The sequence below is a fragment of the Trichosurus vulpecula genome, chromosome 1, assembly GCF_011100635.1.
Source record: "Trichosurus vulpecula isolate mTriVul1 chromosome 1, mTriVul1.pri, whole genome shotgun sequence".
Lineage (NCBI taxonomy): Eukaryota > Metazoa > Chordata > Mammalia > Diprotodontia > Phalangeridae > Trichosurus > Trichosurus vulpecula.
In genome coordinates, this window is record NC_050573.1 from 112541634 (window position 1) to 112557075 (window position 15442).

General features: G+C 40.0%; 1 protein-coding gene across 1 annotated transcript; it reads right to left on the minus strand.

The window, feature by feature from the left end:
* Positions 1–560: 560 nt before the first annotated feature.
* NGRN (neugrin, neurite outgrowth associated) lies at positions 561–1487 on the minus strand. The gene has a single exon (XM_036764810.1). It carries the CDS (start codon positions 1485–1487, stop codon positions 561–563), a length of 927 nt encoding a protein of 308 aa, XP_036620705.1.
* Between the last annotated feature and the right edge of the window lie 13955 nt (positions 1488–15442).

The window sequence follows — 15442 nt, forward strand, 5'->3', positions numbered from 1 at the left end:
TAAGTTCCCTGCATCCCTGCACTTTAAGACCCCTCAGTAAAGATGAATGTGGTCCAGAGAATATTCAAAAGAGGCACATTTGTTCTACAGAAACCCTCTACTAATTCTGTAATAATCCTACCAGGGATCACTGGTTAGTAATAATAACATTAATATGACACTGTAGGGATGCAAAGCACTTTACAAATATCATCTCATTTGATCCCCACAACAACCCAGGAACATGGGTGCTACTATTATCCATGTCTGAGGTGAGATCTGAACTCAAGTCTTCCAAAATTGAGGTCCAGTGCTCTGTCCATAATACTACCTTGCAGAGGCACCAGCAGTTTTTTGTTGTATCACATAGTTGCCATACATGGCTTACCATTTTGGGCATACTGAAGTCCCGAATCTCATGGATAATTCTCTTATTCCAAGAACTACAGCAGTTCCCAATCCAGGACAACTAAATAATATGTAGCAAGTTGGGACAATCAAGTGCAAATAAAATACCAAACTTGTAGCACTGTTCTTCCTTGCTGCTTTGTGACATTTTCATAAATATGACAAATTCCTACTTAAATCCTATAAAGAAAGGTTCCAGTGCTATCAAAGAACTCCCTCCCTTTCTGAAATACTTTGCTGTTAAATTCCTTGCCATCTGTCTCTGGTTCATTTACTACCTCTTCTTCCTCCTTACTCAGCTGCCCATCAGTGTGAGGCCCTTCTGGTCGATTTTGCTTCCTGGGTGAAGACGATATGCTCTGCTCTTCTCTATGATCACCCAAGGCTTCAACTAGAGCCATATGCCTCTCCTTCCCCAGTATCTGAGATACTTTGTCCCTAACCTGGCTTCTTGGAGTTTTCCAACTCTGAGGATTCTTCTCTTTTTCCTGCGAAGCTGAAGTGTAATTTTGGCCCTTATGACAGAGGTGTGACAGGGCCTCACGTCCTGATACTGGCATTGATTCTGAGACTAGATGACCTGTAGAGGTTGGCAGTGGTGGATGCTCTTGTAAAGCAAGCTGCTTCTGTGGATGGTGGGTGAGCCTAGCTTTACTGAGGATCTTCTGATCTTGCTTGATTTCCTGCTTCAGTGTGGGAACAAACTTACTCTTTAAAAACCTTCTGATCACATCAGTGCTGACTCCAAAGCCTTCCGCTAATTTGGGAACTGACCAGTCCTCAGAGAATTCCTTGTGTAAATACCGGATCTGCTCCATGGCATTCCTAGTCAGGACCCTTTGTGGGGCACCTGAGGTTTCCATCTGTGTGCAGATTTTCTGGAATCGAATCTTTTTCTTCTGTTGTTTCAGAGCTCTCTCCATCTCTTGCAGCTCCCGCTCCGGCTCCCAGTCCGAATCCAGGTCGTGCTCGAAGTCCCCTAGGTCAGGACCCAGGGTCGGGCCAGTCCCGGGCGGCCCCGCCACACCGCGCACCACGAACCGAGACCATGCGGCGGCGCGGAACCGCGAGGCCCGCCCGAAGCTACAGGCAGCTGCCATGACGCCGCCACGATCAGCCCGGGCGGGGAGGGGGAAGGAGACCCGCGCCACCTACGGCTGCTCGGACCTTTTCCTCAACTTTTAAAACCTAACTTTGAACCTCAAAAATCAACTGATATGAAGTTCTTGTTGATCTTTTAACTGCCAAATCTGGTGATCTTTTTTCCTATCTTCAGTCCTCTCCCTAAACAACCTTGTGTGTAATTTGTATTCATCAGGAGGAAAAGTAATATTATGCTCTATTATTTAATAAGCAGTATTACTCTGTGATCCAGGCTTTTCCTCCTTTTGTGAGATCCCACTTCTGAAGGGCAAGCAGTTTCCGAAGGCCAAGAATGTGTAATGTGGTCACCCCCAGCCACCAACCCTCATTAACCAAGTTGGGCTAGGCCCTTCCCAAGTGGAACCCTTGATTCTTTTTACCCCATAGACAGAGAACTAGCTCGAGCTAGGCCCTATCCAGGGGACAAGTGTCCTGTCCTCACTTTCTAATCAAAGTTAGGGGTGATTTGGGAAACCTAATTGAAAAGATTTGTTTGTTTTTTCTAGTCAAAGTTAAAGGCAGATAGGTCTCATAAAGCAGCCAGCATTCCTTAAGTATCTGAGAGGAGCACAATCAGCCATATCTGAAGGCCAGCCCATTTTCCCCAGCTTCAGACCAATTCTATCTCCTGAGGAATAGTCCTGCTCCACCCCACCCCCACCCCACCCCGCCATGAAGTAATAGGGAGGAACTGAGAACTCTTAAACCACCTCCTCATTAAAAAGTCTACCAGTCAGAATAGCCTTATCTTTGCCAAGGGAAGTCCCAGTGATGTACTGTCAGGCCAATCAGAAAGAATACATACCTAGATTTAAAAGGCCCTGTCAGCTCTCACTTCAAGTCTTTTGGCATAAATGGAAGCAGGCTATTGATCTCTTTATTATCAGGTTTCATGCCCCTGTTAATAAATGATATCTTGCTCAGAGAATTGACTCAGTGTCCATATTAGTTTTTTCTACTTGGCCCCATGGTACATAAATATCAACAACATGTGGAAATTTCAAAGTGGCAATTTTAGTTTGTCTATGTGAAAAAAATACATACTAACAAATAGATCCAGGACCATTAATACCATGGGCCAAACGGGTTCGATCCATTGACATCCAGAGTCTATGCTCCCTTCCCACTAAGACCCTTAGTCTGGTATCTAACTCCTGCTCCATCCCTGACTATCCATCAAAGCCTCCAGTTTGTCCCTATAAATGCAGTATAATTTCTCTGGTTCCCCTAAACAGACAGTGCTTGCTTCTTGTAAGGCTATTCCTAAGGTTGGTCTGGGACTGTTCTCAGCTTTCCAATAAACTGTGCACAGTTCAACTCTTTTTGCCTCTGGTGGGAAAATGACTATTTGCAAAACTCGTTAGAGCTAGAATTGATTGCTTCTAGAAGTAATGAGTTCTCTCTTAGCAGAAGTCTTCAAACACATGTTGAATGAACACTTGTCATGTATGTTATAGAAGTGGGGACATTTTTGTTCAGTATGAGTTGAGCTAGATAGATAAAGCATTTAATAATGAATTATAATACAATTCATAATTCATACATTTCTATTTATGAATAATTCATAAATAATGAATTATAAATTAAATAATTTATTCTGTCTATAAACTAGACTCTGTGATAGATGATACTGAGGTCCTTTCCCACTCTCAGACTCTGAGATTCTGTGACATCTCCAGCCTTATGACATGGGATCATCAATCTTGAACGGGAAGAGATCTAGTCCATTTCCCTCATTTTACTGTTGAGGATATTGAGGCTAATGGAGGTCACATGACTTTCCTAAAGTCACAAAGGTAACTGTCAAAGGCAGAATTTATAATTGGACCCTCTGACTTCACAGCCACTGACTTGAACACCTTAAACATTATTTCATAGGAGTTTTTCTGCTTTATTTTCCTCTTTAGTTCCGTAATAAAGTGTTTATTAAGATTAATTGAGTTGCCACAAGGCTCTTTTTACAAGCAACACTAGCTACAGTTCTCTGCTCAAGAGGAACTTGCCACTTAGAGAGAAAAGACAACTATTGATAAGTAGTTAATACAAGAATTATGGCATAAAGTTATAAGTTCCATGACAGTAGTGACTATATCTTATCTGAACACTGTATTAGGCCCCAAGCACTCAGCACAGTACTTTACACCCAGCAGGTTCTTAATGAATACAAGTCATTGAGTCTTCAAGAGGAAGAGGTTTGCCCATGCCCTGGCCAGAGAGCAAGATGGGGGGAGAGAAGAAGCAGAAAGTGCCATTGTTAGACAAGGGACAGCAGGACACAGAAAATGAAGGAAAAGTCTCAGAGTGGGCAATGAGTTTGGAGTTCAATAGAAAAAACTTCCAGGATACTTCGTTCTACAATTGACTTGTATTATACTTAGTTATTTGTGTAAGACTTATTAACTGATGAGCTCCCAAATGGCAGACATTATGCTTCATCTATTTCATCTTAGTATCCCTCAAGACATGTGGAAGATACAAAGTATGCCTTGTGCACAATATGTGATCAATGAATGATTACTGAAATGATCTAACTCCCAATTAATTCATGGTCCCTTAGCCTTACATGGTTTTTGTTTGGTTTTTGGAGTTTTGTTTTGTTTTATTTTGTTTTGTTTTGTTTTGTTTAATCTCAAAGTCTCAGAAGAGTATCTGGGGTTTACTATCTCAATCTTTCTGTTTCCTTCAATCGTTTTGCCCTTCTTTCCTGAAGCCCTCTTCCAGGGTACTATAGTGAAAAGAATGCCAGCATTAGAGTCAGAGAATCTGAATTTGAATCCTACCTCTCTCATTCATACTGTGAGACCTCAAAGAAGTCACTTGCAGGGAGGGTGGCACTTCATTTTCCTCATTGGTAAAATTAAGGGGTTAGACTAAATGATTTCAAAAGTCCCTGCCAGACCAAAGTCCTATGAACATCTTCCCCACTGCCTGCTCCACACAGCACTCTAGTAAAAAAGAGTGCTGGATTCTGAGTCAGAATACCTGGGTTCTATCAACTTGACTTTGAGCCAGTGACTTAGCCTCCCTGGGGTTCTGTTTCTTCATCTGTCAAATGAGGAGTTTGGACCAAGGTCCCTTCCAGATCTAAATCTATGATGCTATGACTTAAAAAACAAATACCTGTCCCACTTCACACTATTTTGTGAATCAGAGATGACTGTGTGGGAAAGAGCTTGTAGAATCCTACAGCCATTAGATCTGGAACCATAAAGGACCTTAGTTTTGTTTTGGTATTTTCTTGAAGGGTCTATAGAGGCCATCTAGTTTTAAACAGAGGTTAAGTGACTTCTCTAGGGTCACAGAACTAATGTTGGAGGCATAATCTGATCCCTCTTCCTGTCTCCTAATCTGGTACTCTATGTGTTAAACCACCCTGCCAGTTCCATTCTGAACCTTCTTCATTCCTTGTAGGTCCTCTATTGAATAGAAGAGAAATGCAGAGCCGGCACATTCTGCACATACACAAACACGCACACATACAAACTCCATATATACATACATACACTCACACATATGCACATACAGACAGTTATTTCTTTATGGCCCTGTACATACACACACACATACACACAAAACCATCATTCACATACATACATATGCACGTATACACACATATACACAAACAATTCTTTCTCAGTTGTTTACAATTCTGATGTTCCACTTTGCTGGATTCTTATCACCTCCTCCTGTTTCCATCTTGACTGGTTCAACATCTCACCCTGTCCTATATAGCTTCCAGGAAAAAAAAAAAAACAACTCCACACAAAAAGAAAAAATTCTGGTAATATTTCCAACCCAGGAATTTGTTTTGCTTGACTATATGTATTCGTTATAAGTTTTATTTTTCTCACTTTCCTAGTGGGGGGGAGGTTGCAAAAATAAAATAAAATTGAATTAATACTCAATAGTCAATTAACATTTATTAAATACCAGGTCTGGGGATACAAATAAGAAAAAGAAAGATAGTCTCTGCCCTCCTCCGGTAGTTTATAATCTAATAGGGGAAGATAACAGTCAAAAGAAATCTAAGAAGAAAGAAGGGAGAAGAAGGCCCCCTGAAGGGGCATGAAGGAACACAGCTGGAGGCAAACAAGGACCTAGCATGGATCTGTCTTTAAAAAGAGGCCCTGAGGGTCGTTCATTGCTCTGCCTTTTGACCTCAGCAGAACTGAGGGTGCTGATAAGGTCTGACTATGAAGGCTGTTGTAACTTCACAGGATGATGAGTCTGATTTAAAAAAAACAAAAGAGTCCACAGAGTACCTAGACAAATAGTACACTCAAGCACGCTAAGGAATTGCAAGAGGATAGTTATCGATATTCCCGATGGAGAAAACCAAAGAAGTCATTCAATCGGTAAGCATTTATTAAACACCTGCCACAAGCTAGGCACTGTATTAAGCTTTGGCGATACAAAAAGAGGCAAAAGATAGTACTTATAAGGAACTCGCAATCTAATGGGGGAGACAACATGCAAGCAAATATATACATATATATATATATATATGTATATATGTATGTATGTATGTATGTATATAAAGCAAGCTACACACAGGTTAAATAGCAAATAATTAAGAGAGAAGGCACTAAAATTAAGAGGAATTAGGGAATGTTACCTGTAAAAGGTGGGATTTTATTTGAGACTTAAAGCAAGCCAGAGAAGTAAGTAGTTGGAGTGGAGGAGGAAGAGCATTTCAGGCATGGGAGAAAACCAAAGAAAATGCCCAGGGCTGAGAGGTTGAGTGTCTTGTTAGCAGAACAGCCAGGAGGCCAGTGTCACTGGATAAAAGAGAATGAGGAGGGGAATAAAGTGTAAGAAGACTGGAAAAATAGGAGGGGGCTAGGTTATGAAGGACTTTGGATGCCATACAGAGCATTTTGTATTTGATCCTGGAGGCAGCAGAGAGCTAGTGGAGTTTATTAGGCTGGGGGTGGGGAGAGGGGGAGTGACATGACCAGAGCTATGTTTTAGGAAAATCACTTTAATGACTGATTGAAGGATGCATTGGAATTGGAAGAGACTTGAGAGAGGGAAACCCACCAGCAGGCTATTGTAACAGTCTCTACAACTACCAAGTTGTAGAGAGTGATTAACGATGTCAAACAAATGGTGATCAAGGAGAATGATGATTAGAACAAGGTCACTAGATTTGGTAACTAAAAGATCATTAATAACTTTGGAGCGAGAATTTTTGGTGAAGTGATGAGGTCAAGGGCCAGTATGTAAGGAGTTCAGAGTGTGAGAGGAAAGTAAGTGGAGGCACCTATCATTTTGAGAGTTCAGTTACAAAGGGCAGAAGAGATATAGGACAATAGTTAGCAGGGGTGGAAGGACCAAATGGGAATTTTTCAGGATATCAAAGAAATGGTATGCTTGTAGGCAGTAGGAAATGAGCTAAGTAGAGAGTTAGAAATGTAAATAAGTGAAAGAACAGGGATGACAGAGGAGGCAAAGAGTAGATTGGATGGAATGGGGTCACTTGAACAAGTAGATGGGGTTAGCCTTGGCAAGGAGGAGGGTCACTTCCTCATGTGAAAGAGGAGTGAAGGAGAAGAAAGTGTTAGAAGCACCTGGGTGATGAGAGATGTGGGAGAGAGAAGAGGGAATTCATGGTGGATAACCTCAAATTTTTTCGGTAAAATAAGAAGAAAGGTTCTCAACTAAGAGAGTGGGGGAAAAGAGAGCCAAGGGAGGCTTAATGAGGGATGGAAGAGCCTCTGTGGGGAGTGGGATAGTGAGTTGATAAGGGAGGTCTAATATGATTGCCCAGCAGCAGTGAGGGCCCATTTGAGGTTATGTTACATAAATTTATAGTGGAGTCATTCAGAACAGTTACATGATATTCTCTACCTTCATTCAGGGACCTGTCTGTAGACAGAAGAAGGCTACAAATGGTGGGAGTCATCCAAAGATGAGTCTTGGCAGGAAATAACTGTGATATGATGAGGGGGTGAAAGATTGAAGAGAGTAGGACAGTATAGAGTAGAACTGGTACACCAAGTCAAGATGAAGACAGTGGCTAGTGCAGGGTGAGATGACCTGAGAGAGAATTGAGGCATCAGGAGACTGGAAGTCCTGGAATGGATAAAGAATAGGATTCTATAAGGAAAAGTAGAAGGAGAGGTGAAAAGCCAGTAGACTTCTATTGGATGTAGGGATTTCAGAATTCTTGAACATGGAGGTGGTACCTTTGTAGGTGAAGGTAAAATCAAGAGTATGACTATCTTCACGTGTGGCTAAGGTGTGGTGGAGTAGTAGCTCATGGGTGATGAATAGGGTAAACCAGGTATCAAACCTATTGTGGAAGAAAGGGGAGTGATCTTGGAGGCTCTAGACAATAGGTATCAGAATTTTGATTGGGTAGTAGACATAAATATCATGGATCTCAAAAGAAGAGAGAGGTTAATGAGTGGTGGAGGAAGAGGGAGAACCTGGAAGTGGTGATGGGGAGCAAAGAGTATTCCAAGTCTCCCGTCTTGACCAATTAGCCAAGGAGAATGAGTGAAGTTGTAACTAGTACTGAAAAGGGTGACCAGGAAGACTGTGTCATCAAGAGGAAGCCAGGTTTCAATAAGAGCTAGTAGATGGAAGAATTGGGAGAGGAATAGGTTTAAGATTAAAAGAAGTTTGTTGCCTATGGGGCAGGCATTCTAGAGAGCACAGTGGAAGGGCTGGGTGGAGTTATAATGAAACTTTGGGTGGAAGGGATGAGGGAGATGGGAATGAAAAATCAGGTGGTAGGGTGTATAGAATGGAGTTTGGATAATTATACACAGGAGTTCAGAGTCACTGGGACATGAAAGATACAGCCAGATATGAGAATTTTCATCATGGAGTGGAAAGGACCACTCCTCTACCCTTGAAGGACAAAGGCGGCTGGAGAAGGGGGACCTGGAAAGAAAAAAAAATATCAGTCTTTGAATCACCAGGATCTAGCAACATCCTGGCACTTGGTATGTTTTTAATGTTTGCTAATTGACTAATTGAACCTGCTTTTTAAAAAATCACAAAAAGATTGAAGAATAGAACTGAAAAATATCTTATGTATTAGCACTCTGGCCTAATACTCAGAATGCAACCTAGTTTCAATATCTCCTAAGTGATCCTCAGTTTCCTCATTTGTAGAAATTCATAAGAGGCAGAATTTGGTTTGTGGTAAGGAAAAAAATATCCTAATAGTGAGAGCTCTTCAGAAACAGGGCTGCCTTAGGGAGGAATTATGTCTCCCTCACTGTACCACTTCAAATAAAGGCACATGACCATTAGAAGCTTTTCATAGAGGATATTTGTTTTCAGGTCTGGTTTGAACTAGTTTGTCAATGAGGTCCCATCTAACTCTAAGATTCTGTGAAAGGAATGTCAAGATTCCATTATTTTGTTTTATTTTCAACCAAACATCATCTTACCTCTCACTAAAAAAAAAAAACAAAAAAACAACAGTGCAGATGTTTATTTGCATAATCGTGAGATAATGAGAAGATTTTGATACTGGCTGCCCATAACTTCTCTCTGTGTATAAACAATATGTAAATCAAAGTGAATCTCAGGCAACCTCTGAGTTCATGACATATATACTATGTTTTCTACAACATGAGATTTTCACAGAAACTTTTTTTTGTTTAATCTCTTTTGAATTCCTCAGAGTATGGACTACAAATGATGATTAACATTCAGCTTTTTGAGATGGAACAACAAATAAATCAATGTCATTTTCTCTAAAAACCAAGAACTCATGAGAATCAGTTTTGAAATGATTATTTATCTCCCTCCAATGATCTACAATGGCCTGATCTTTATAATAGATCAGCTGATGGGTCCAGAAGGAATTAAAGACTCTGCTCCCACCCAAAGCCCAGTTTTTAACCTTTTGTGCATCTTCTCCCCCTTCTCTTTCCATTTATTTTTTTTCTTTTTTGTTCATTTGTTTCTCCTATATCAAATTAAAAAGGCAGTGTCATGAGAGACGTTTATTGGTGTTTTCTTTCTGGGAACATTGGAAGAATGTAAAAGAAGGTGAATTCATGTAAAATTACTAGAGATTCTGTCAATTCTCCATAGATGCTGCTAATCAGATACCTAATCCAGTTAGGTATCTGATGAAAGAATACTGATTAGTGGAGAGAATCTCCAATATGGGTTTATGCAGCCTTTATCCTTTGGGGATCTCATGATTATGTAAATCTTTCCTTTTGACATCAAGGGCTTTGGGCAAATGTTGAACAGCATCAAAATACCAAATGAATTGCTCTCTTCTGAGTATTAGACCATTAACACTTGTGCTTCAAAGAGGGGAAATTGCTTGAAGTAACTATAATATCTCATAGGAAGCTTTGACCACTAGGATGTAACAGAATATTACTCATATTCCCTCATGCATCTGATCCCATTAAGATAGAGGAAACAGATGTGTTTCTTCTTCACATTGACTAAAGAAAGGGATTATAAATTGGGACTATGATAACGTGACTGATTTTGTAATAAACATACCGAAACATATACATCCAAACGATTTTATCTCCTTCCAAATATTCCCTCTGGTAGGCTGAATACTTATTCATAGGCTTATATTTATTACAATAGTACTATGACTTCTCATCAAGTCTTGGGACAGAGACAAGATTATCACATCATGGAATTAGAATTGAAAAGGGGCCATAGGAGTCATCTAGTCTAAATCCTACCCAAATCAAGAATTTGATTTGCAATATCCAAACACATTGATACTCCAATGGTAGGGAATTCATTCCCTGAGCCATTCTACTACTTTTTCTTTTTGGGGGCAACATTAATTGTTGAGCTGAAATCAGTCTCCTGGTAACTTTTAGTCATTTATCCCATTTCTGTCTTCCTGGATCCAAGTTGTGTTTGCGGTTGTTGTTCAGTCGTTTCAATCATGTCTGACTCTTTGTGACCCTATTTGGGATCTTCTTGTCAGAGATATTAGAGGGGTTTGCCATCTCCTTCTTCAACTCATTTGATAGATGAGGAACTTATGCAAACAGAATTAAATGACTTGGCCAGTATCAGTAAGTGTCTGAGGCCAGATTTGAGGTCAGGAAGATGAGTCTTCCTCACTTCAGGTCTGCCACTCTATCCACTACACCGCCTAGCTACCTTTGGAGTCAAGAAGAATAATTCTAATCGCCCTGTCAAAATTCTAGCATGCATAGGTATATTTATTTGTTAAAATGTTCATGTATTCAAAAATAAATGATTTGAGGTTTAGGGATAGGACCCAGGGACTGAGAAGAGCTGGTAATAGTATTTCAGAAAAAAAAGAAGAAACAAAAGGAAGTTATTGAAGCATTTACTAGAATAAGCATTGCTTTATAGAATAGAGAAAGCTTTTAGGGTAACAGACAAGCAGGGCAACTTTGAAAGCTGTATCATTATATAATTTTTATTACTCATTTCTCTAATAATCATAATTTACTAATTTATCTAATAATATTTTATGAAAAAGCAAGTTTTTTATTGTAACAATTCATTGTTTTACCTATAATACAATTTTTCTGTTCTGACCAGAACATAGATCATAGAAATATTCCCTTTTTTCTTTTTTTTTTTTTGATAATTTGAGGTAACAACTATCCTAAGTGGTTGCTGTAAATGGTTGCTGGATTTCATTTCATTAAATGATCATTACTCTATTTTCTATAATTAGACATTGACAGAGGTAGGAGATACAAATGTGACATAGAGTCCCTTCACTCCAGGAGTTTATAATCTAGTGGGAAAGTGAAGGCATCTAGATATGGAACAGACCAGTAATGATGAAAGGTTTGGTTCCTAAAGGAGACGGGTTATCTTTATAGATGTCTTCATTGTGTAGCATGGGTTTGTGCTAAGCATATGTAAATATTTTCCTTTGCTTCCATTTGACTGAGTAATAGTTCTGGGGGACCTGCTTCTGGTTACATCTGACTCATCACTTAGGAGTTTGCATTGTAGATGATGAAAACTCCCCTGACTGCTGATCTACAAGAACTGATGACCCAGTGGGCCTTTTAAAAGAAGACACAGTTTCTGGCTGGCAATCTCTTGACTGCTTCTCTCCAAGTAAGAAGATGGGCTTCCAGCGAAGGGTAAGGTAAAACAGAGACTTCTGTCTTAGTCAATTAACAAGTATTTATTAAACATGTACAATGTGCCTAGCACTGTGCTAAGTTGTGGAGGTAGAAAGGAAGAAAGAAAAATAGTCTCTGCTCTCAAGGAGCTCACAGTATAATTGCAGATATAACATGCATACAGCTATATACAAACAACAAATAAGACATACAAAATAACTTGCAGCTGTCCTCAGAGGTAAGGCATTAATATTAAAGAAGACTGGGAAGGGCTTCTTGCAGAAAGTAGGACTTTAGTTGGGATTTGAAGAAAGCCAAGGAAGCTAGGAGAGAGAGATAATGAGGGGGAAATTCCAGGTATGAAGGCAGCCATTGAACACACTCAAGGTTAACCATTCAAGTGTCTTTTATAAGGAGTAGTAAGGGGGAGGTAGTAGGAAGGAAACAAGCGTTTATTAGCTGGATGTCGGGTAGACATATTAAGTTAAACATGTCCAAAGCATAATTCATTCTCTTTGCCCCAAACCCCTTCCTGCCTTTTCCACTACTGTAGAGGGCAGCATCATTTTTCCAATGTTTGACGTGCAGCCTAAGAGTTATCCTGGTATCCTCACTATCTCTTATCACCATCCCTTGTCCCTCATAGACAGGCAATTACCAAGGCCTGTCAATTTCACCTCTACAACATCTCTCACATATGCTGCCTTTTCTTCTCTGACATTGACAGCACTTTCTTGCTAGCCCTCATCCGTTCATGCCTAAATCAGTGCCATAGCCTTCTGGTGGGCCTACCTGCTTTATCTCTTTCCCCACTAATCCTTCTTCTATTCAGCCTGAAAAGTGAATTTCCTAAAGTACAGGTCCAACCATGTCACTGCCCCACCCCACTCGATAAACTCCAGTGGTTCCCTATCACTTCCAGAAGCAAAAACGGAATGCCCTGTTTGGCATTTAAAGCCATTCATAATGCAACCTCCTCCTTTCTAGTCTTCTTACACCTTATTTCTTACCACATAGTCTTAGATTTAGTGACACTGACTTCTTGGCTATTTCATAAACAAGATAGACACTATCTCTCAGTTCTGGGCATTTTCTCTGTCTGCCCCCACATTTTCCAGATGCTCTCCCTCCTCAGTTCTACATACTGACTTCCCTGGCTTAATTTAAGTCCCAACTAAAATCCCATGTTTTACAGGAAGCCTTCTCAACTCCTCTTATTTCTACTGCCTTCCTTAATTATTTCCTATTTATCCTTATATATAGTTTGCTTTGTATGTGTATATATGTGTGCATATATATGTGTGTGTATATGTATATGTATATATGTATGTGTGCATATATATGTGTGTGCATATACATATATATATACACACATATACACACATACACACACACATATACATATATATATATATCATATATTTATTTGGTACTATATCTTGCCTCTTTTTGTATCTCCTACACTTAGCCTCCTTCCTGGCATGTGGTTAGCACTTAATAAATAGTTACTGATTGACCAATATAAGTACTTGCCAAGTAAGGGCAATTGTGCTAAACACTGGGGATATAAATGCAAGGAAAATGGAAGATGATCCCTGACCTTGTGCATTGGTAACTAAGGTGGGACTTTCTTACCGTTTTAGAATGACAAATTAATTGAGTCTCTTTGATTGAGCCTTACTAGGTGCAAAGCCCCAGGCCCAAACCCCTAATTACTAGGTGCTAAGCCTATGTGGGCGTGACGCCCTCAGGGTCCTAAGGGGAGTTGCTAAGACCAGAGCCAATAGTAGGAGCCTAAGTTTTGGTTCTCAGATGACATTTGATGATGGCTAAAGAGTTTATAAAAAGAGAGAACAGAGCTATTTGCTTGGGGCTCTGAGCCACAAGAGGAGTGGTGTGTGATTCTGGGCCAGCCATTGTTATGAGCTCCCTGGCTCCTGAACTCAGATGTTGGTTTCTTGGTAACTATGAATTGTATTTGGTCTGTTTATAATGTATCTTTGTAATTTGTTTATATTTGCTCTGAAGTCCTGTGGCTACCTTTGGCTCTTCTTTGTGTTTATGCTTTCCTGATCTTAGCTTAACAAGTGTCCTATGGTGGAGAGAGAGAGAGAGAGAGAGAGAGAGACAGAGCAATGATGGCAACCTTGTGAGATGCAAATGAAAGCAGATCCTGGAAGACCATTGGCCCAGCGGTGGCAGTGACAATAGCAGTGATGTCTCTGGCAAGAGAAGTGTCTGCATTGAAGAAGTTCAGATAATGCCAAGAGTGGGGGGTGGGGTGGGGGTGAGCAAGCCTGTTCTGTTTTTACCAGTAAACAAGTGCCAGGAGTGATCAGAAATTGTCCAGTACAGAAGTTAAGTAATAATTTGTGTTATTGCACAGTTGCATTAGGTTCTGAAGGGGCTTCAAATATTTGCATACCAACTGAATACAATAGTACTTACATATATATGCTATTACTGAATCTTGTTCAAATCATTCTGCTAATACATGCTGTGATCTTTTTCTGCTCAGCATTCTTTTTTCTGCACAGGAATAAGCTACTTGTTTGATATTCTATTCATTTTATACATTGAATGGCTCTTTTCCTACTCTTGTTTTTTGAGGAGGACTTAGATATGAGTAAAACAAACAAATAATAACATAAACATTGTTCTGAGGATGCTAAAATGAGAGGTTAAATCAGCCAATAAGGTTAAGAATAGGGACCCAGCTCTCTAATTAAAGAAAGGCTTCCATAGCAATTAACCTGGTCTAGGACCACAATAACTGGGTACAGAACAGGGAGAGGAGAGGTACCTAGCTCTGTAAGGCCAACCAAGTGGTGCTTCTATTTTAGAATAGATTCACACCCTTACAGCTGGAAGGAATTGACTGTCCATCTAGTTCCAACCTTTCCTTTTATAGATGAGGAAACTGAAGGTAAGAGATGTGAAATACTTTGACTGAGGTCATGCAGGAAGCAAATGGAAGATCCAGGATTTGAACCCATCTCTGCTGACTCCAATCCAGTACTTTGCCCAGTATACAATACCTCTTAAATCTAAAAAAGTACATAATCTCCACAATAAATGGTAAAGCCAAAAGTCAAATTAAGGTACTCTAATTCCAAATCCAATAAACTTTCTGTAGTACCATGTTGTCCCTAGGACTAATAAGAATAAGAACAAAAGAATATAGGCATTGCTACCCTACAACCAATGATCTTGAAGTCAAAACCCAAGCTGAGTATTGTTTTAGTTTGTTTGTGTCCAGATCTTTGTGACTCCATTTGGGGTTTCTTGGCATGCTGGAGTGGTTTGCCATTTCCTTCTCCAGCTCATTTTATAGATGAGGAAACTGAGGCAAGCAAAAGTGACTTGCCCAGGGACATACAGCTAGTGAGTGTCTATGGCCAGATTTGAACTTAGGAAGAGAAGTCTTCCTGACTCTGAGCCTAGCACTCTATCTCCTGTAGCACTTAGCTGCCAAGATTAGTGAGCAGATGCTGAAAGAATAGTGAGCAACCTTCACTGAGGCTGTCACTTGACCCAAGTCAACAGTACTCTAGCCTTCTGAAAGAGTGCTTTAGACACAGCGGTTGCTAAATATAGGCCCATTGAATTGAACTGAAAAAACAGAACATGAAATTAGTTTGGCATGGCTTGATTTTACTGAATCCGTTCTGACTCTTTAGTGGTTATTTTCTCTTCTACATGCACACCAATTACCTTTAAATAATTCATTGTAGGCCATCTTCTTTTTCTGTTTAAAAATGAAGACAAAACTTCTCCATCTCTAGTCAGGTGATAGCTTTCCTGTTTGGCTTAGTTCCTCAGAAGTAACCATCAAATTAACCATA